General features: G+C 43.6%; 1 protein-coding gene across 3 annotated transcripts; it reads right to left on the reverse strand.

The window, feature by feature from the left end:
* Window positions 1–16,850, reverse strand: CRK (CRK proto-oncogene, adaptor protein). 3 transcript variants are annotated; one of them, XM_040082308.2, is made up of 4 exons: window positions 16,568–16,850; window positions 8,890–9,425; window positions 6,051–6,155; window positions 1–3,306 (listed from the first exon to the last, which is right to left on the reverse strand). In XM_040082308.2, exons 1-4 carry the CDS (start codon window positions 16,809–16,811, stop codon window positions 3,169–3,171), a joined length of 1,023 nt encoding a protein of 340 aa, XP_039938242.1. In that variant the 5' UTR covers window positions 16,812–16,850; the 3' UTR covers window positions 1–3,168. The 3 variants fall into 3 exon arrangements, with proteins under 3 accessions (XP_039938242.1, XP_039938240.1, XP_039938241.1); XM_040082306.2 differs by lacking the exon at window positions 6,051–6,155; XM_040082307.2 differs by lacking the exon at window positions 6,051–6,155 and having other exon boundaries at window positions 3,106–3,306; window positions 9,060–9,425; window positions 16,568–16,846.
* Window positions 16,851–19,985: the final 3,135 nt, after the last annotated feature.

Below are 19,985 nucleotides of genomic sequence, written 5' to 3' on the forward strand. Positions count from 1 at the left end.
TCAAAGTTTTGGCTATACTTTTATTTACTTCACGTACTATGAACATATACATTACATGCTACAAAAAAATAAAAAAGGACTTTAACTGTCAAGAAAGTGGATAGTGTTATAATACAATGGCACATGTTCATATTTTTCTTCAAACAGGTTTGGTTAGAATCCTTCCCCAAAACCATTAACAAAAAGGAAGTGTTTTACTCTTAAGGATGATTAGAAATATTTGCATTATTAACAAATACAATTCAAACAGATTAACAAGATTTAACCAGGTCATATATTAGTAAAAAGGCTGGGGCTTACCAAAATGAAATATATATTAAAAAACCATAGCAGCCAGTTGTAATTTTTAGTGTGATATAATGTGTAAATGCACCAGAAGAACACAGTGTAAATTGAGCATTCTGCTTTCATGGTGTATTTCTAGAAATGATTATTCTAGTTCTAACACCTGCCTATGCACAAGAGACCAAAACCACAGCCAAAGAAGAGACAAAAGATTGTGACCAACATTCTGAGCAATGATTTTTTTGCACGCATCGGGGAGAAGGGAGGGAACAAACAGGAGAGGATAAACAAAGGCCACAAAAGGATTTCATCTACATGAACATAGGTTCTACCAATTTGCCTCGAGGAGCCTGACAAATTGAAATGTCTATTTTGTCCAAATGCAAAGATACTCCTTTCTATCACCTATGAAACAAAATCACATTTCAGCTTAGAACTGAAGAGTGGAAAACAGTTGCATTAATGTTATCAGTCAGCTAAAAAAACTGCTTGACAAGAACTTGGGATTCTAGCATAACAGCAGCTATTAAGACTCCTCTAGTTTCTTCATTTTGCTCTTTCAAAGTGTACAAATATTCACAATTTATACAGTCTTAACAAAACCACATCTACAAAGTTTGCAGGGTATTTGCTAGTTAATGAAATTCATGTCTTTTGTATTAAAAAGGCAAGGTTTGCATAATAAAACTTCCAGAAAAATGTTCTTTTGGTATCTTAATTCCTGATTGGAAAGGTACAAATATATGGGCCTTCATAAACTACGGCTGGCAAAAATACTTCAGAACAGTGCCACTCTAAGGACACACTGTTTATTATCTTTCTTTTGCAATACCTGAAGAAAAATATAAGCATATATGGGCAACTGAAAAACTCAGCATTAAGTTTGTTATTTAGAGTGCAGCTATCGAACAAAACCCCCCAAACAGTTACAGTGAATATCAAGATCAGAGGAAAAATACAAATAAATCAGCCTTAAAGAATCTGATCAGTTACAGAACCTAGAGTTAGTTTCTCAATTTTTTTCCCTCTCAAAGTAAATTTTGTACTAAGCTAGAAGAGCTCCCACAATCACTGGCACGTCACCCTAACCAGAACAGCAATCCAAGGTAGAACAGAGCTGCAATTCCCTGTTTCCATTCTTACCCCACTGTCCCTGCTGTCAGTTCTTGATAATAATCCTCAGCAGTGCTCATGAGACTGGTGATGGACAAGTGTGATTAACATTATCCACAGAATTAATGAGTGCCCATAACCTGAACATTACTCAGACTTGCTGATGGATTAGTTTTGAAGTAAAACAACTAGTACTTAAATAGAACAGAAATATGATCATTTCCAGCATGTTACAGAGTTCTGAGGTAAAGTGTTACCACTGCTGCTGTAGGGTCAGTGCCTCAAAGGCCTTTCGGCACGTGCAACCCATGAGCCATCGGGGTCACACGGGTTTGAAGCAACCAAACCCAACAGTTTCAGTCTGATACTACTGAGAAAAACCCTTCTGCGTGGATTATACTGTAGTCCAAGTTACAAAATTTAGTTCGGTCATCAGAGTGCTGTGCTTGGAAAGCAACCCAGGGTACAGGCAAGGGAGAGTTACTTCAGTGTTTAATTTCAGTTTACAAAACTTACTAAATCCATTCTGATTTATATTAGAGAAAACCAGATAATTAGAAGAACAGACTAAAAAACCCATCAAGCAGTGCATGATACTGCCTACTCAATGCACTGATTTTCATCATGAGCTAGGAAGCCGTATTTATTCTATTATGCCTTTTGAGAATCAATCCAGAAGCACACAATTATTTTCCATTAGTTTATTAAAAATAAAATCCTCATGAATTCACTATCAAATATTTTACAGATGGGAATTAAACCAGAAGAGTCCCCAGAGTGTCTTTAAAATAAAACTAATATTTGGTTTGTCAGTTCACTGTGTTTGACACCGATTTGTACTGTAACAGTATTGTACAATATTGAAGAATTCTAGAAAAATTAAACTAGCCCTACACAATTTAATTTTATTGGAAAGCAGTGTCAATATTTTAGTATATTTAGTGAATCAAACACTGCTTTAAAGCTACGTTATTAAAGTGCTATGCACGTATTTTTCAGCACTGATATGGAGGTTTACACTTCCATAAGCCTTGTATTTGTGGATAAAAGGAGATACTGTGTGTTAATAAAAATCTTAAATTAAAATCAGCTGCTATGTTTGAAGCATCAACAGTACTGAAGAAATCAATCTAGTGTCCACAAGCTTCTAGAATTCTGAGGTTGATTGGATGTGTCATTTACCATGGCAATGGTAAGGATCTGTAAATCATAAGGCTGTCCCCAAGGGGCCCTGCATCAGCCCGTGCCGTGCACAGCTATCTGACCACGCAGAGCACTGCGGAGCCTTTCTAGGGCAGAGAGCCCAGCATGGAAAACAACACGGAAAGAGCTCCAGGATAAATCTGTGAAATTTCTATCAAGGTATTGAATTGTCTACGGCTGATGTTCATTGCCTGAAGAAGAAGCAATGTAAGCAATGGGCCCGGAGAGAGCTGTAAATGTTCTCTGAACATCTAGAGCACTGCCTTCTCCAGCTGCTGCTGCTGGCCAGGTCCAGGCTGCCGTGCACATGGACATAAGCAGGCGTTACAACCTATAATCGTGGCCTAGTTCTGCCACTGGACACACGAGTTATCTACTGTCGTACCCTGAATTACATGACCCTTGCTTAAGGAATGGTGGTGTTGAGTCCCAGGGGTTTGCAGGTTATCAGAATGCTTATCCAAGCAATACTGCTTGCAGCGTCGGTCCAAGCTTAGTCTTGATGGCATCTGCAATAAAAACAAGTTGAGATTGTTCCCATCTGTAAGAGCAACTGTTGAGCCACACTCAGCTGAAGTCCTCGTCAGGATTCTGTTGATCCAGCAGACGGACGTGCGTGAATGGAAAGTGACCACGTCTGCCATTACATTCTCCTTCCCACTGACCACTCACGTTAATCTTCGTGACCTTTACCAGCTCACCGACCTGTGGGGTAAGAAATGCACACGTTACAACCCAGAAACACGAGGAGGAAGAGCTGCCACCCCTCCCTCGGTGCGCTGTCACCCACGTGCACCAGATACACATCTATAAAAAGCAGCTTTAGTCCTGACAGTGTCTGAGACACCACCTGCCCCCAATGCCATTCACTCCAAGAAAGTATATAAAGAAATGTACCTAGGTCAGGTGACGACTACCTGAAGAGTCAGCAATCCAAAGCCAATCTTCCCAAGTGCTCTTGGGACCTCTCATCAGGTGCTATCCTGATAAATGTGCCTTGCTGGGCTGGCAGAGACCTGCATGCTGCTGGGACTCCATCCAGAGCCTCATAAAGCAGGGAAGGCTTGTGCCTGGACCAAGTGGACACTAATCTGAAAGCTCAACTGCCCCTTAGTTTTGAAATTCCACTTTTCAAGTTGTGGAAAGTGAAGGATCTCTCTCTCTTCACAGATTATAACAGGTGTATAAGAAGTGCCATAAGGCTGCTCTGTTCTTGCTCTGGGCATCCACAGTCAGCCACCACCAAAGGCAAAGCCAGACGGCATTTCAGTCTTTGCCAGCATGGATTTCTCAGAGAAATAAATCCCACTGAATCACAGAATTGTTTAGGTTGGGAAAGATCTTTAGGGTCATTGAGTCCAACCATTAATTCAGCACTGCCAAGTCCAGCACTCACGGGAATAGTAAAGACAACGGATGCCCTCCCCCTCTTGCCCAGGAATACATCTCCTAATCTCCACCCTAATATTGCCAGCACCAATTCCAAAGGCATCATCTATCATCTCCCTGTGACACAGGGACAAACTGCACAGCAGGAAGGGCTGTGCAGGTAGTTCAAATCAGGACACGAGTCTCAGTCTGATCAGTGCCCAAGCCTGTTTCATATTTAAGGGTACTTCATTTAAGTGGCACTTCCACAACCCGAGGAAGCACAGTTTACATTGTAAAGACACCCACTGGAGAGTGAATGAATGCACCACTGAAAAGCTGTCCACCCATTTCTACCCCTCTGAAGAATTTTATCAATAATCTGATTTATGAGTAGCATACAACCGTTTTTAGAATTCTCCCACATCACAGATGGAGGATGCTTTTGGGATAGATACACTCTATTTTCTTTCACTAATACTGTAAATAAACTCTGAAGGTGTGGCCAAAGGCCTCGCTGCATTTTCTCTAGAAATTCACTGAACATAGTTATAATTTACACAGATGCTCATCACTGTGTTCCAAATCCATCCAAAACACAACCTCATTATTTGCAGTTTCCCAGCAGCCAACAAAGAACTAGGTAAACAATTTCAGATGTTACCAATCTCCATTAACTTTACAGGTTTTAATCACTTGCCATTTTTTGCCAGAACAGCTTTTAGCAGTTCATAAATTCAACCCCTTTCATGGACATTTAATCAAGCTTCCCATACCTCTCATGATTACTTATCTGGTAATGAGAGGCCCACTGGGACTCTTGCTGTGGTTTTATTTTTGCCTTTTGTAGTCATTAGTATAGACATTTTAATGAATCATATTTTGAAGAAAATCCTCTTATGTATTAGCTACAGGCAAAAAGGAAGCCTTCCTCTAGTACTGAATGCAAGCTACAGCTCTTTAGGAATTTAATCACGCAGTCTGTATAATTTTGCTACTGCTAATAACCACTGGGGGGTTGTACCAACAAAAATACTCTGCTGACCAAAACAATACATCAGCTATAATTTAACAAGATTCAATGTGACAATACTAGAAGTGGAAAATCTGATTTCCTAATGACAGCCATTACCAGAACAATGTCCCAGATAACCTGAAGCTGCTTCAGACCTGGATATAATGTAAAGATCAGCCTTCACCAGAACCGTGTTTAACCTCCAACCCACTGGGAAGGGAAAAGCACAACTTGCACTTAAGTTTGCTGCCTTAAGACTGTTGGCCTCTGCTCTGCTCTCACACCCTAATTAGTGTTCATTAGGGTTTCTCTTGGATGCCTTACAATAAACTCACCTGCAAAAGGTGGTTCAACAGAGCAATGACACTGAGTTACAGTATGGGATGCTTGTGAAACTTCCTTGCTCCCAGAGCATCCTGTAGCTGATTTTTGGTTTCCAGGGGTGTTTCAGGGTCATTGCAGCCAAGGGACACTCAATTATGAACTCCCCTTACTATACTTGAAAGCTGCATTTCAGTAATTGTTAAATGAGGAGAGACCTCGGAGACTGAACATTCCTCTTTTGCCAGCACAGTAATTTCATTTAGCAGACACACTGATACAATTTTTCATTCCCATTTCATTTTTATATAGAAACCTTCTCATTCATTCTTATATATATATAAGTATCTTTACATCTGTCAAAGCAGGACTAGCTTTAAGCAAGCATGGACCATTTCACAAATGCTGCCTTAATAAAATGGCTCCATTAGATCCTGACTAACTGAAAGATCTTTCTAGATCTGCTTCAAACCTCTGCCTAGTAAGCTATAATTCAAGCACTCTCCTGAAGACAATACACAGAACCTTTCCAAAAATTAATTATTACAAGTGCTGAAGTTTTAAAACCTTTAGGCTAGGAGCAGATGTTGTCGCTGAATTCTCCTCACTTTTAGCATTGATTTATGGCAATATTAGTCCATAGTGCGTCATCCCACCAAGTACAGCACCTCAGGAACAACACTGTACCCTGCTAGAAAGCCACGTTTGTCTCAGTCTTCATCAGAAGTTTTAAAACTAAATATACCCCATATGCTTCAAAGCAAAACTGAAGGTTCAAGTGAAGACTTCTGTATGCTGTGGTTTTATTCCAAGTACTCCTCTTTGGTGAGGTCAAGGTGGCAGAGTTCTGCTACTGTTACAAAGAAAAAAAATAAATCGATCGATCTCAGAGTCATTCACCACACAGATCTTCCCTTTTTCTCCTCTATTTTCTCTTAAAATAGACTGAAAACTCCTTGCATAGGTCCAGTTACATGCAAAATAAATGTTAACCTCTCCTGCTGAATCCTTTTTCTCTAAGAGAGCACAGACTTTATTAGAACATCACCTGCACTGATCCTCCTCCCTTGAACTCTTCAAAAGCATGTCAGGCTTAAAATAACAGAACAGCATAGATACTCTGTTTGCAGCTTGGGCAAAAACTGTTTGATGTTAAGAATCTATTTTTCTAAGAGGAACAGTGGGATCCACCCCCTCCCATGAATATTGCCAGATTTAAGGATAAGAGTTTTCATTTGGAAAGAATCCCACTTGCTGTATTTATAAAGAGGTCTGGGCAAAAATGGTCTGATAAGATTTACATAATGCTCTCTGCTAAGTTATCTAAGAAAGAGATCTCCAAATAAACAGAGAAGAAACGCCATGAAGTGAAAGGGAACGTGGAAAAAGGAGACAACAAGAAACAGCACTTTGATAGACAGGATGGAGAAAAACTTGGGAGAAAATGAAGTGCATACTGCTTTTTTTCTTGTACAGACATTGAAAGCAACTCAGTAACATTGTGATTGGAAGTGATAAAAGCTGCAAAGCTTTGAAGGCCACTAGAAGCAGGGATAAATGGCTCACTTTTTAAAACTAAATGTTGACAGTTTTACATACAGAATAAAGAACTATCACTGCTATTGCACTTCTTAAATGGAGATCAAGACAGGAATATAACACCCTAACCAAGAGCGCCAGGGTGTCAACTGATAAATATTTAAGTAGTTTTAAGAGGCCCAAAAAGGCCATTTCTGGACCCCAGAAATCTCCCGTGGTCACACAGCCAAGCTGAGCTGATACTTCTCAGCTGCCCCTCCCTAGGGGCTGAACTAGTAGTAGTTCAGCTACTCAGCCTTTCCCATCAGTTAGTGAAAGACACTAGAGGTGTAAGGTAGCTCAGAATAGAGAGGTGTTACCCACAAAACTGCTCTTCCTCCAGCACGGCACTCTTGCCAGATCATGTGAGTTTTGGTGAAGAGGATTGAACCTGGCACTCACAAGCTGTTCTCCAGCGTGGAAAGCATTTCCTTTCACTCTAAGTTGCTTATGGCCTGGATTAGCAGCATTTCCTCACTCTCCCTATTTCACTCCATGCTCCCAAATCCTGCACTGGGCAGCACTGTGGGGTTCTTTAGTGGAATTGTGAAGTTAAGGCTTAAGAGAATGCAAAATTCATAAAGAAAAACAAAGGTTTTGCTAAATATGCCACAACAGTATCCAGGGGCTCAAAGCCAATCTAACACCTGGTAATTACAACAGCCTGCATTCAGGAATATTCCCAAGCTCCAACAGGTAACTGGGTGGAAAGGGTGAGAAAAAGAGACAGCATTTTAGCCTTTATGAGAGTCTGAAGGGTAAAAATCCTCACATTTCCCCAAAATCTGATGAGTTTACATGAATTTCTATACCTGCTTCTCAACCCCCAAATATTCAGACCTGTAACAGAATGTGTAGCAACTCCGAGTATATTTACTACCTACATGGGAAAGATTTCACATCTGCCAGGCTGTACATCAATCATCCATCTGCAGCACGTGCTGCATCTCCCAGTTCTGTACCAGACACACACCTACAGCTGCCAGATCACTGAAGTCCTGGAGTGCCTTTCGTGCCATGCACAATTACACAAAGTATTTGAGAGTGGAGAGGAGATGCTCTGACTCAGCACAGAAACTGTTTTTTCCCAAGTACTTAAAATGTTATATAAACAGGAAGTCAATTAGGTATCAGGAAATTCCAGAGCCTCTGCTCAAAGAAAGCCTAGATTAAAGACTACAATTTACATATCCTAAGGCAAAAGTCTGCCACAGGGAATACCTTAGTCTCAATTTCCTCAAATGTAACTTGGGGGAGAACTATCTGATGTGGAGAGATAGAGAACTTCAGTCACCTTTTTAAGAGGAAAAAAGACAAATAAAAAAGAGCCCGTGCAATCACTTGATCCTGTCAGGAAGTGAATCAACCTGGGGAAAACTCAGTGCTTTACTACAAACCCTAATCCATCAATCACTGCCTTATACTGCTATATATTGTGGTGTAAATTGTAAAATGCTCCTGCCTCAAACCTAAAGCCAAAGTAATCTGCTTGAGGTGATGTTGCAATTAAATTCTGCGTGTGATCATCATCTCAGTCCGGGTACTTTCAAAGTGTATCAATGTTTCCACTGATTGCTTTAAAACTGCTGACACATTGGGGAGAAAAAAAATTCCCAACACAACACAAACCAACAAACAACCCAGCACACCTTGTACAGATTGTGGTGAGGCACACAACAGCAAACGCAGGTTCAGACACACAATTTATGAGCTGCTCCCTCTCCCTCCCCCCCCAATAAACATTTCAGAACTGAAAACATGGATGGGGAAACACTTATGTTAGTGATGGTTGACAACAGACACAATACTGGTTCAGTAACCTAATAATAATCAACAATAATCTAATTTACAAGTGACTCGAGTCACTCATTTTATCCATTATTAATCACGACGTAAAACCAGTATTACAAAGCTTTTCCCTTTCTCATTCCTCCAAAACTACCACGTGAGCGAAAGGGAAATCCCTTGAACAGATCTCTTCCTTCTAAGTTTTGCCCATTATGTACCTCCAAAGCCAAGGCTGTCTTGTCGTAGGCATTAGGGACTCGCTTCTGGATAACCCGGGCATAAATAGGGCCATTCTGAAGGTTAGGGAGCGGAGTGTTGATGCTGGGCTGGGCATAGGGCCCTGGCTCCGGCCCACCCAGCGGTTGTGGGTGGGAACTATCCTGGTTACCTCCAATCAGAGTGGGGACTGAAGCAGAGGAAGGTCTATACTTCTCGACGTAAGGAACGGGTATCATTCCCCTCTTCCCTTCGCTGTCTTCTGCGTTCCACCACTGCTCTTCAGGTTTATCCCGGATTCTCAGTATGTCTCCTTTCTTAAAGGGGAGGTCTTCCTCATCATTGCCATTAAAGTCAAAGAGAGCTCGCACATACTCGGCCTCCTCCTGCCTGAGGATAACCCCGCTATTCTGCCTCGAGCGCGAAACGGGTTCTATCAAGGTTGTAGTGTCCAAATAGTGTATTTTGTAGAATTCCAGTAAAGATGGCAAAGAATCAAATTCTTGGTCACCTATTCGAAATCTGGTGGGATTCGACCCTGAAAAGAGAAGGCGACATGTCAAAGAGAGCATTAAATTGAACATTTGAGAAGACAAATACATTTAAACAGAGGTATTTCAACACCAAATTTGATCACCTTGACATCATACTCAGCTTTTCTGTGGACCTTCAATCAAAGGCAGCACTATCATGATCATGAGTACAGATTTTTTTTTAAAAGATTTTGTCAAGGAAGGAAAAGAGAAATTCTTTGGCACCACCAAACTTCCCGAATTAGGATAAAAATACCTTTGTTTCTTTCAATGTTATATGGACCCAACAGATGAAACTGTTCAGTACTTCAGGGTTTCTCAATTCTCCTGGTTTATATTCTAGATACAGGAGGTAAATTTTGGTACCATTTCAAGGAAATTTTTGTTAACTCTTCTGCTATTTTTAAAGAACAACACTGCAATAATGGTTATTTACCTGCTGGAACATCTTGGGTTAAAGGCATGGACACTTCAGAAAACTGCTTTGCACAGCAGCAAAGGAATTATGTCAATGAGCAAATGAAGTTATTTTTCATCTTGATAAAAGGTACCAGTAAAGAAAATTATCTCTATTCTATGCAATGCAAATCAACAACATATATTTTCATAACAGCTATGACTCAGGCTTTTAATCTCAAGTCTTGTACCTTCTTTGCTACGTTTGTCAGATGGAGCCTAAGCTATAAATCTAAACCTCAAATACACTGGAATGCAGATTTTGTTCACATCCAAGTCGTTACAAGCATCAAAGTGCGGAATATCCATTTCCAATCTGTGTGCTGTGCTTTTCTTTTCATTTTATGTTCTTCAGGCTCAGCTGGGGAAAAACACACACATGATGTTCTATTTCCACCATGCCCCATGCAATCAGTTGTGGGAAGAACTGGGGAATGCTGGGGGAAGGGAGTGCAGATGAAAAGGTTTATACTTTAATGAGTAACTCTTTTAGCAAGAGAGAGATGCTTACTTTGCAAGTCTGTTTTCTCTGCAGGGAATATCTAACAGTCCCAAGCCTTAGCTCTGGAGTACAAAGCTAGCAGAATCCTTCAAGCTGTCACTGATCCAAAACTCCCTGCAAAGTAGCACTGTCAGCATGGAAAGCTAATGTTACAACAAGTTCTTTCAGGAGAGCAAAAAGGGGTTCTAACAGAGAAAAGGGCAGATTCAGTAAGATCAACACAGACAAACACCCGAGAAATGAGTTCTGAAGTATCCTGAAGGAACAGTAACATTAGTGGTGCTGGTTAAAGGAAATTCGAAGGAGCAGAACTAAGACGTTGGAAAATGCATGTTTGCATGCTTTAACAGCCCTGAAAGGCTCTCAAAAGAAATGAATACAAACACAGTGAGCCAAAACCCAAAAGCAATAGCCTCAAAAAGACTGCAAAAAACCCTGCAAACTGGCATTACCAAGAGATGAAGTTAATGTAATTATCAGTGAGAAAGGCGAGCTCAGCATGGGAAGAGATATAAGAGTCCATCATATTCTCCCAAAGTGCAGTGCTGAGAGGATGCAAAACCCCCTCAACTTTTGTTGCTGAGATGTAACTTACAGCTCTAGACTTAGCCAGAACCCTGGAATTTTATCCCAGCAGCACTGTCAGCTCTGTGGGCTCACAGGAGATGAAGTCTGGCTAGACAGGCAGCATGCCTACACCAGGACAGGTTGGTGTAGAATGGGATCTGAGAATGCCATGTTTCCACAAGAGTTCTAAGTGGGAAACCAAGTGGGAAATACATCAGTTTTCAGACCAAGCTGGTGACAGAAACATGAGCAAATACCTAGCACTATCTTAGCTGTGAACCTTAAAGGATCAAGGCTTGACATTTGAGTAAAAAAGTCATGGGAACTTTAAGAGCAGGGCAGCAAAGTTCTTGGCAGCCATATGGAGATGGCTGAATCTCAGGGAAATTCACTGGCATGGAACTTATTTCACATGACAGAAATATAGAGCCTGAAACACCAATTTACCTCCGTGAAACCTGCTACAAGCTGACTCAGCCAAGGGGCTGAGCTCTGTCTCAGCAATGTAGGAATTCACAGAAAAATTGTCACAGAGAATGAGCTGTTCATCAGTAACATTCATCAGCCTGGTCAATCTTCACCAGGATGAACAAGGCATTTTGGAATGTCTTTTTTTTTTTTTTTTTTTTTCCCTCTTTGGAACATGTTCACCCTCTTCAGTTAATGCACAAGAGCCTGAGGGACCTGCCAAGTGTACCTGAATACAAGTTGGACTTTAAGAAGAAAAGTCCTCTGGAACATAATGTACAGGGAAGGAGTGACAGAAATCACTGTACTGTATCCTGGAAAATGAGATCCTATGAGGTGTTTTGCACAGCTGATCAACAGCCAGAGGACACAGACCCTCCAAATTCTGGGATCAGAAAAATCAGTGCACGCCTTGAAGGGACAGAGAGAAAGGCATCAGAAAGGAGAGATGTTACCCTCACAAAGACCACACTGCCAGAAAACCACATGCATTTTCTGATGCGCTTTTTTTTTTTTTTTTAAATAAGGCAACTATTGCCTTAGAAATCTGAGATGATCTAGAACAAGAAATGTACAGATCTGATCTAAATTAATCATCAATTAATATAAAGGCAGCAACCTCACAATTGTCTGGAGACCTTATATAGAAGACTCCTAAAATTCAGCTGAAACAGGCATAAAAAGGACAACATATTTCAAAGTCACAGCTGGTAAAATGCAGATTGGAAATAAAATACAACTCCACCTTCCCAAGCAAGTGGAAATCTTTCCATCAGTTTAAGGTTTTTTTTGTGGATACTGTTGTTCAGCTACAATGAACTAAGTGATGCTCACATGCAGTGGGAAAATTATTCCACTCCCCACAGGCTCCCAAGTTTTGTCATTCCCTGCTATAATGAAATTCAAAGATTAACAGATTTCAAGCTCAGAGGAATTCTTCAGTCTCCTGTTTGAACTGCAACACTGCTCATACCTGCAGGTCGATGGAGTAATTCAGGCAAGATCTAACACAAGAAAAAGTTTCAGCAACAAGGTGAGTGGGGTTTTTTCGGGAATAAGAGCAGTTTTCCTTCACGATCCTGGGATTTCCCTTGAAGGCACAAGTCTGAGCAGCACAGTGTGCACATCTTCTGAGGGCTCCCAGGAAGAGCACAAGCACAGAAAGGTGAGTCCAGATCCTGGAGGAACTTTAGTCACTTCCTGTGAAAGTTGGGACACTTGAGCACTGGAAATTCTCTTTCTGCAGCCTGGCACAGCTGAAGAAGAGCTGCTCAGGGAGTACCTCCACCACCAGCACTGCTCAGCTGAGCAAGACTAACTTTATCAATGAGAAGCACAAAGAGCTGAGTATCCTCTTTCTTCCTTACTCCATCTCCACTAACCTAACTCCAGCCATCTCAGGATGCCACAAACCCCCTGCTCTCTGAAAGCTGAGGAAAGAGTTAAAATCTAAAGGGTCCTGCAATTGAGTTAAGTTTCAAACCTGGCTCAGTTCTCTGTTTATGATGCACACTCCCTGTTGCACAACCCTCTGACACTGCTGCCTTTGTGTCAGACTGGGAAAAGGTGCTTGTATATGTTTTAAAAATTGTACAGATACTGGGGAATTAGGGCTATAAACCACCCAGTATTCTACTGATTGGGCAGGTAGTGAAACCACAGAGCAACTTCTCACTTTCTCAGACATCTCAAGGGGTTTGCATTTCTCTCTTCACTCCAATTTTTAGCATCAACAGGGAGTTTTCTCTTTATTCCCAAGCTTTGGAAAGCTTTTCCTTCACAGAAATACAGGTCTTATTTTTTGCATCTACTTTTATTCTCTAAGGGTGGCTCCCTTTCCCAATTCAGAGTGTGTTTAGGGCCTTATCACTGGTCTTATCACCCAGGGCACCAGTAAGACACCCCAGTGATGTAAGCCACTTCCTCCTGGAGCATATGGGAACTGGGCTCTGAAGGCACCACATTCCAGTCCTTGTGCTTCCCCCACCCCCAAGGACACCTTTTTTCCTTGTTCTCAAGTACCTCCCTACCCATGCTGAGCAGAACAAATAAATCCCATGAACACCCTATAAAAACATAAAACTCTATTGGGTGGAAGAGCCCTGAGCACACCAGGAAAATATTCACTCAGGAGTGACAGACTCATTTTGCAACTCATCAGAGGATAAGAGCAGAGGTCTAATACAGGCACTTTCTAAAGCTGCAATTAGTTTGTATTAAAATATATTTTGATCTCAGTATAAAAATGGAAAAAAAAAAAAATCAAAAACCCAAGCATCAGAGTTAAACCACTCTGCTCACACATCCCTAAAGCCACTTCATCCAGAGCTGAGTGTGGGTATCATCCTGTAAGGATTCCATGATTCCAGGAAGTTCAGTCACAATGGCAGCGATTTAGAAGCATTACATTCAGAATCATCTTCTTGAAACTCATAAATGGTGAAAACATTGATTTCTGCGTTTTATCTATTTGCTTACTTCAGACAGATACATTTAATAACATTATGAGGCTTGTGTCTCTATAATGCTGCACTCTCAACAGAGCATTTCTATCTTTAGGTATTTCAGGCATTTTTTAGTGCATATCACACATTTTTACCCCAAGCCCCCATGTCAAATTGCAAACACATGACATATTTAATATTTCCTCTGCTGTCTATCACCATGCTAATGCCTGCATGGAGCACTTTGTCTTGTTTGGGATTCCTTTAGCCATAACTGTGATACTTCTTCACAAATGATCCATTTCCATCGAAAACGGAATGTTTTTCTTTCCCACAATTCAGTGATTTATCCTGTTTTTTTTTTTTTTAACCCTTAAAACATTCCAGGAAGACGTAAGAAGTTCTGTTCAATTCTTTTTTTCTTTGTTACTCTGAAAAATCACCTGCAAGAAGTTAGAAACTGCAGCATCAGTCAAAAGGTCAATTTAACAAAGAGTTTGCAAGTTTACTTTATACTTTAGAAATCAAAGAAAGTATCATGGTTTTGTGACATTGTGATTTTTAGGGAAGCCAAAGCTCCCCATTCATTCTATGCTGAGGCTTTCCTATCCCTGAGAGCAGCCAGGAATTTCACAGACACTGAGCCCAACAAAAATCAACCCAAGAACCCAACCTGGAATATTCAAATTCCCCAGAGAAACCTGTGCATTTGCCAAACAACAAATTGCTAAAAAAATTGTACCATACTAAAATATAGTGATTTTGTTTCTCCTAATGTTTCAGCTTGGCCACAATAAACAAGCAGGACAATTTGCAAACATTTAACTATTTTTACTGCATTAGCTTCCCTACCCAAACACAAAATCATCTTCAATCTTCTACTGATGTTTTCGCCTCTCTTCCACTGCAGAATAACCTCCCACTTTTTTTTTTTTTCTGAAACAGCACCTTAATTACACTTGAAGTATAATTTAATATACACCTCCCCAGCACCTTCTTTGATTGGAGTGTGAAGACAGCAGTATCAGCATGGAGGCATGATTTAATTAAAATTTCTAAAATCAACGTGGGAGTGTCTGTAGTGCGGGAGTGATGCATCACCCCTCCCAAGAACATCCAGGGGACAAATAGAAAGGAGACCAACCAAAACATAATTATACTTTTTCAGATATATTAAGCTTACTGTGCCACCAGCTTACACAGCTACTCTTTTAAAACAGAAGAGAATTACAAGGTACTTCATGGTTTTAACCAAAGCCAGCTCAAAGAATGCCACAAAATGTTACTGAGCTTAGGATGTAACACAAGAAAAAAGTCAGGATGGCTGTACTGAAGTGATGCCACTGTTTTTCCAGAGATGAGTTGCTCATCAAAAAACAACTGCCCAGAAGTGACAGACACTCATGACCCAGTGTTTTTTACTGTCTTTAAAATCAGTTAGGTTGGATTCAAAACAAACCATCCTGGTGACTGACTGCTCTACACACCACCAGCCATCCTTGCCAGCAATTACAGCACCAAACCTCTGTCTGCAAACACATGAAACGAGGGAACCCACCACAACAGCAATAACTTCCACCTCCAGCTGAATTCAGCCACCTTTTACGTCTACCTGTGGAGCTCTGTAACTTGAGTGCAGCTGTACATCTCCAGGAGGTTCCTGGGATAAACAGGATGGGTTTAGACTTTCCCCATTTTTCCAATCTGAAAAGCTTCCCCTGTACGACTGTGCAAACCTACTGACACTAATTAATTTTGGTTTCTCTCAGATTATCTCCTTAGTCAACCACTCTGTGCAGAGACTGAAAAATAAAACAAGTCTTGTTACATCTTTCCAATACCGGTCTCTTATTCCACCCATAGACCTACACCAGAGTGTCTCTGCCTACTTTCTGCCAAATCTCTCATTGCACAAGTTTACTATAATTAAAAATTATCTGGTGCCTCCTTGCTGAGATGCCAATCACACATCCACATCATTTTGCAAGGATTAATATCCAAACTCGAGCAGCTCCAGCACCAACTTTGCTAATTCCCACAGGAGGGACACCACTGCCTTTGGGGACTGCACGTTCTGACACATCCAAGGGTTCTGCACTGCTGGGGTTTAGTTGGATTAAACAGCAAAAATGCTGCTTCTCACGGAGCTTCTCCCTCTGGCACAATCAGCACCTTCTGCTCTTGAAGTGTTACACTTAAACGTGTTGTTTTCGTTACTACATGTTCAGTTGATGAGAAATAGTATCAAACTTCTTTCAAGGGGAAAGAAACTGAACTTCACATCTGATTTAAAGAAAGCGCTGCCTTTACATCCTGAGGAGTTCCCACCACTCGAACTCAGCCTCCCTAACAACGCAACGCCGTGTCAGAAGTCAGACTTTGGGGAATGACACTTCCACGGAACCATCTCGCGACTGAGATGACACGGAAAAATCTGCGAATGATCGCTAAGGGGGGGGGTTAGGAAAACAAAAGAGGTGCGAGGCTGGAGCCGCAGGATTGCCCGACTCCAGGACGCCGGATTTCATGTGGCACAGGACGGCAGGTGCGGACAGGCGGCTCCGCTCGGGCAGCGGCCCCAGCTCCGGAACACGGCTTAATTCCACCACAAAGCGCTCCACGCCTGCAAACACCGCCCGGGCGCCCAGCGGAGCCGCCCCGGCTGCCCTGCCCGGGGCTGCGGGCACCGCCAGCCCTGGGGGTCACTCACCCGGGGCCCCGGGGCCCTCGCCGCCGGCCCGCCGGGCTCCCGCCGGCCCCAGGCTGTTGACGATGTAGTGCGAGACGCGGGAGCTCTCGGACACCGACAGCACGAAGTCGCCGGGGATGGTGCCCGAGTCGCGCACCAGGAAGGTGCCGTGGCGCTGCCCCTGCAGCAGCGATACGGCCTCGGCGCGGCTCAGCCGCCCCCAGTACCAGCTCGCCCGGTCCTCGGAGTCGAACTGCCCGGCCATGGGGGCCGCGCTCCTCCCCCGCCCGCGGCCGCCGCCGCCGCCCGCGGAGCCGCTCAAAATGGCGGCCCCGGCCCTGACCTCACCTACCGGACGTGACCGCACGCAAGGGGGCGTGACGTCATCTCCCCGCGCGGGCGGGGCGGGCTGTGAGGGGGAGGCGGGAAGGCGCTGGGGGCTTCGGAGCGGCGGAAACGGCGGCTGAGCCCCGGCGTCGGGCGGGCTGGGAAACACCGCTGAAATCATCGAGTCCCACCCGTGACCGGACACCACCTCGTTAATCAGATCAGAGTGCCGCGTCCGGTCCTTTCTTGAACACCTCCGAGCGCGGTGGCTCCGCCACATCCCTGGCAGCGCCAGGGCAGCCCGTTCCAATTCTAATTACCTTTTCTGGCAGGAAATTCTTCCTGATGGCCAGCCCAAACCTCCCGTGGCACAGCTTGAGGCCGTTTCCCTTTGTCCTGTCTCTTGTTCCCTGGGAGCAGAGCCCGACCCCCACCCTGGCTCCGGCCCCCTTTCCAGCAGTTGTGGAGAGCCAGAAGGTCCCCTTCTTTTTCTTCAGGCTCTGCTCTTCTGGCTCCCTCAGCCTCTCCTGGTGCTCCAGATCCTTCCCCAGCTCTGTCCCCTTCTCTGGTCATGCCCATGCCCCTCAATGTCCTTGAACTGAGAGGTCCAGAGCTGGACACAGTGCTCAAATATCCTTACCAGGGCCCAGCACAGGGGGACAATCCCTCCCCTGGCCTTGCTGCCACACCATTCCTTGCCTGAGGTGACGAAGATGGGGAAGGGTCTGGAGAGAAAAGAGAATGGACTGAGGTCACTTGGTTTGTTCAGCCTGGAGAAGAGGAGGCTGAGGTCAGACCTTGTGGTCTTCAACATCCTCCTGAGGGGCAGCACCAACTTCTGCTCTGTGACCAGGAACAGGACCCAAGGGAACAGCTGGAGCTGTGTCAGGGGGGGTTTAGGCTGGATATCAGGGAAAGGTTCTTCTCCAGAGGGTGCTGGGGCACTGCACAGGCTCCCCAGGGAATGGGCACAGCCCCAAGGCTGCCAGAGCTCCAGGAGAATTTGGACAATGCTCCCAGGGATGCACAGGGTGGGATTGTTGGGGTGTCTGTGCAGGGCCAGGAGCTGTCCTGGATGATCCTTGTGGCTCCCTCCAGCTCAGGATATTCTGATTCTGTACACTAAAGGCTGCAGCTCACTGTGTTTTCCTTCAGGGCTGTGCCAGCAACTTCTGTCCTCACCCTCCCTGCCAGACGCATATTCCCACCCCACAGCTGTGCCAGCACAGCTGCTTTTCGTGGGACTACACACTGAATTGGGCCAACAAGCTGTTCTGGGTTAAAAATAGCCCAGTGAAACAAAAAGTTTCATTTTATTCAGGGCAGTTCACTGCGTTACCACAGAGGTCTGCAACAGGGAAGAGCTTAAATTCCACTAGTGCCAGAGAGGAACCATGTTCGTGTGGGCATGCACAAATTAAGAATTATATCTGTAAGAAACAAAGCAATATTTACCACTTTTAGATGGTTCTCAAAGATCTCTTAAATCCCAGAGTAACATCTGTCAATGTGTGTAGGATTCTGCTCCAGTCCTGCTCAGCTCTGTGAGCTTTTTTTCCCAGAAAGGAATGTGCTTTTTCAACTGTGTCATCTCCCTGTGGCAGCACTTGCATAAACAATGTTAGAGCACAGCTGTCCCTGACTGTGAGGGTGCCGTGCTCCTCCCGGCCTCCCAATATCCTGCTTTTCTTTAGGGCCTTGTAGCTGTCTCCTGGGTGGGACTCTAGCAACCAGGGTTGTCCTAACCTTCACAATATCCCAGTGAGAAAATATTCTTTCTTACAGGTAGGGAGCCAGTGGTTCATCTAATCCGTAAGAAAACACCAGGTGCTTGATTTCAGCCTCACAAATTAACATCCTGCCTCTGCTGATGCTGTTCTCTCCCCAGATGGATGGGAGGTAGGAGCTAGCCCTAATCCGTTTGGAAGCCAGTCCCAGTTTTCTTGGTGATGTGTGGGGTTTGCTGGCCAGCTGCAGGAATAGCACACACACTTCCATGGGTTTTTCACGGGTTTGAAAAGCTGCAGATCCTTGTTGAGAGCCCAGGATGGCAGGAGAGTTAAATCATATCCGCAGGAACACGTGTCCGTTCTGTTCGGTGTTCACAGAACTCAAACAAACAAATCCACCAAGACTTTATTAGGGCAAAATTCATCATTTTTCTGACTCCTGCCAGACCACTGCATAAAAGCCTCCTTTTCTGAGGGCCCACAGACTGTTCTTTTTTTCCTCTCTCTTCCCGGTCCCTATCGCCTATTTTCAGCCGATCCCAAAACTGCAGGAGTTGGTATTTTCCCTCAGGTTTTGGTTTTGGTTTTCGCTCACGTTGGGCATTCTGTTGCACGAGCTCACTCTGGCGGTCAAAGCTGGGAAACCAGTAACTCTCCCGCCCTAACTCGCTCCCGTGGGTGATTTTATGCTGGAATGATTTCATAGCATCACGGAAAAGTTCGGGTTCGAAGGGACCTCGCAGAACATCCAGGTCCAGCCCCCAGCCGTGGACAGGGACACCTTCCACTGGGGCAGGTTGTTGACAGCTCCATCCAACCTGGCTGTGATCACTTCCAGGTTATCCACAGCTTCTCTTCTACAGTTCCTTTCTCACCTTCATTATTTGTAAAAGCCTTTCCTTCCTTGGCATTCCTGACAATGACCGCTAGCCTTTCCCAAATTTCTATTTCTTCCCTTGTTTAAATGCTGCATCCCTCAGTAGTTGATTACCCTTGACCCATCCCTGCTGCACAAAGGCTACAACAAAGCCGAGCCCTTCTGCCCAAATCTGCTTCCTACAAGTTTGAAAACAATTAAATTTTAAGAGTTCAGGTGATCTCTCACAGGCAGAGGGATTCCAGAGACAAATGTGAAAGAAAAACAGAGCTCTGGGACACAGTCTCAGAAGAATAAAACTAATTCAGCTTGAAATGCTGAAGAATTCACTGTTAATTACAAGATCCTGAAAGGAATGACAAAATATTGTGAAAACATTCTATTTACTGCCCACCTGGCAGTAAAAAGCCCCACTGGTACCCAGCTTTGGTTTCCCTCTTCTGATTTTATTATCCCTACCAGTTTGCCAGAGATTGTTTTTTCCTAAGAAGCTCTAAAATGTTGG

The sequence above is a fragment of the Hirundo rustica genome, chromosome 19, assembly GCF_015227805.2.
Source record: "Hirundo rustica isolate bHirRus1 chromosome 19, bHirRus1.pri.v3, whole genome shotgun sequence".
Lineage (NCBI taxonomy): Eukaryota > Metazoa > Chordata > Aves > Passeriformes > Hirundinidae > Hirundo > Hirundo rustica.

Coding starts and splice junctions, on each gene's coding strand:
- CRK (XM_040082308.2), bottom strand. CDS start 16,811: ATGGCCGGGCAGTTCGACTCCGAGGACCGGGCGAGCTGGTACTGGGGG. Junction 9,426..16,567: donor CGAGGGCCCCGGGGCCCCGG/GTGAGTGACCCC, acceptor TTCTCTTTTCAG/GGTCGAATCCCACCAGATTT. Junction 6,156..8,889: donor AGACAGCCTTGGCTTTGGAG/GTACATAATGGG, acceptor TTGTAACAGTAG/CAGAACTCTGCCACCTTGAC.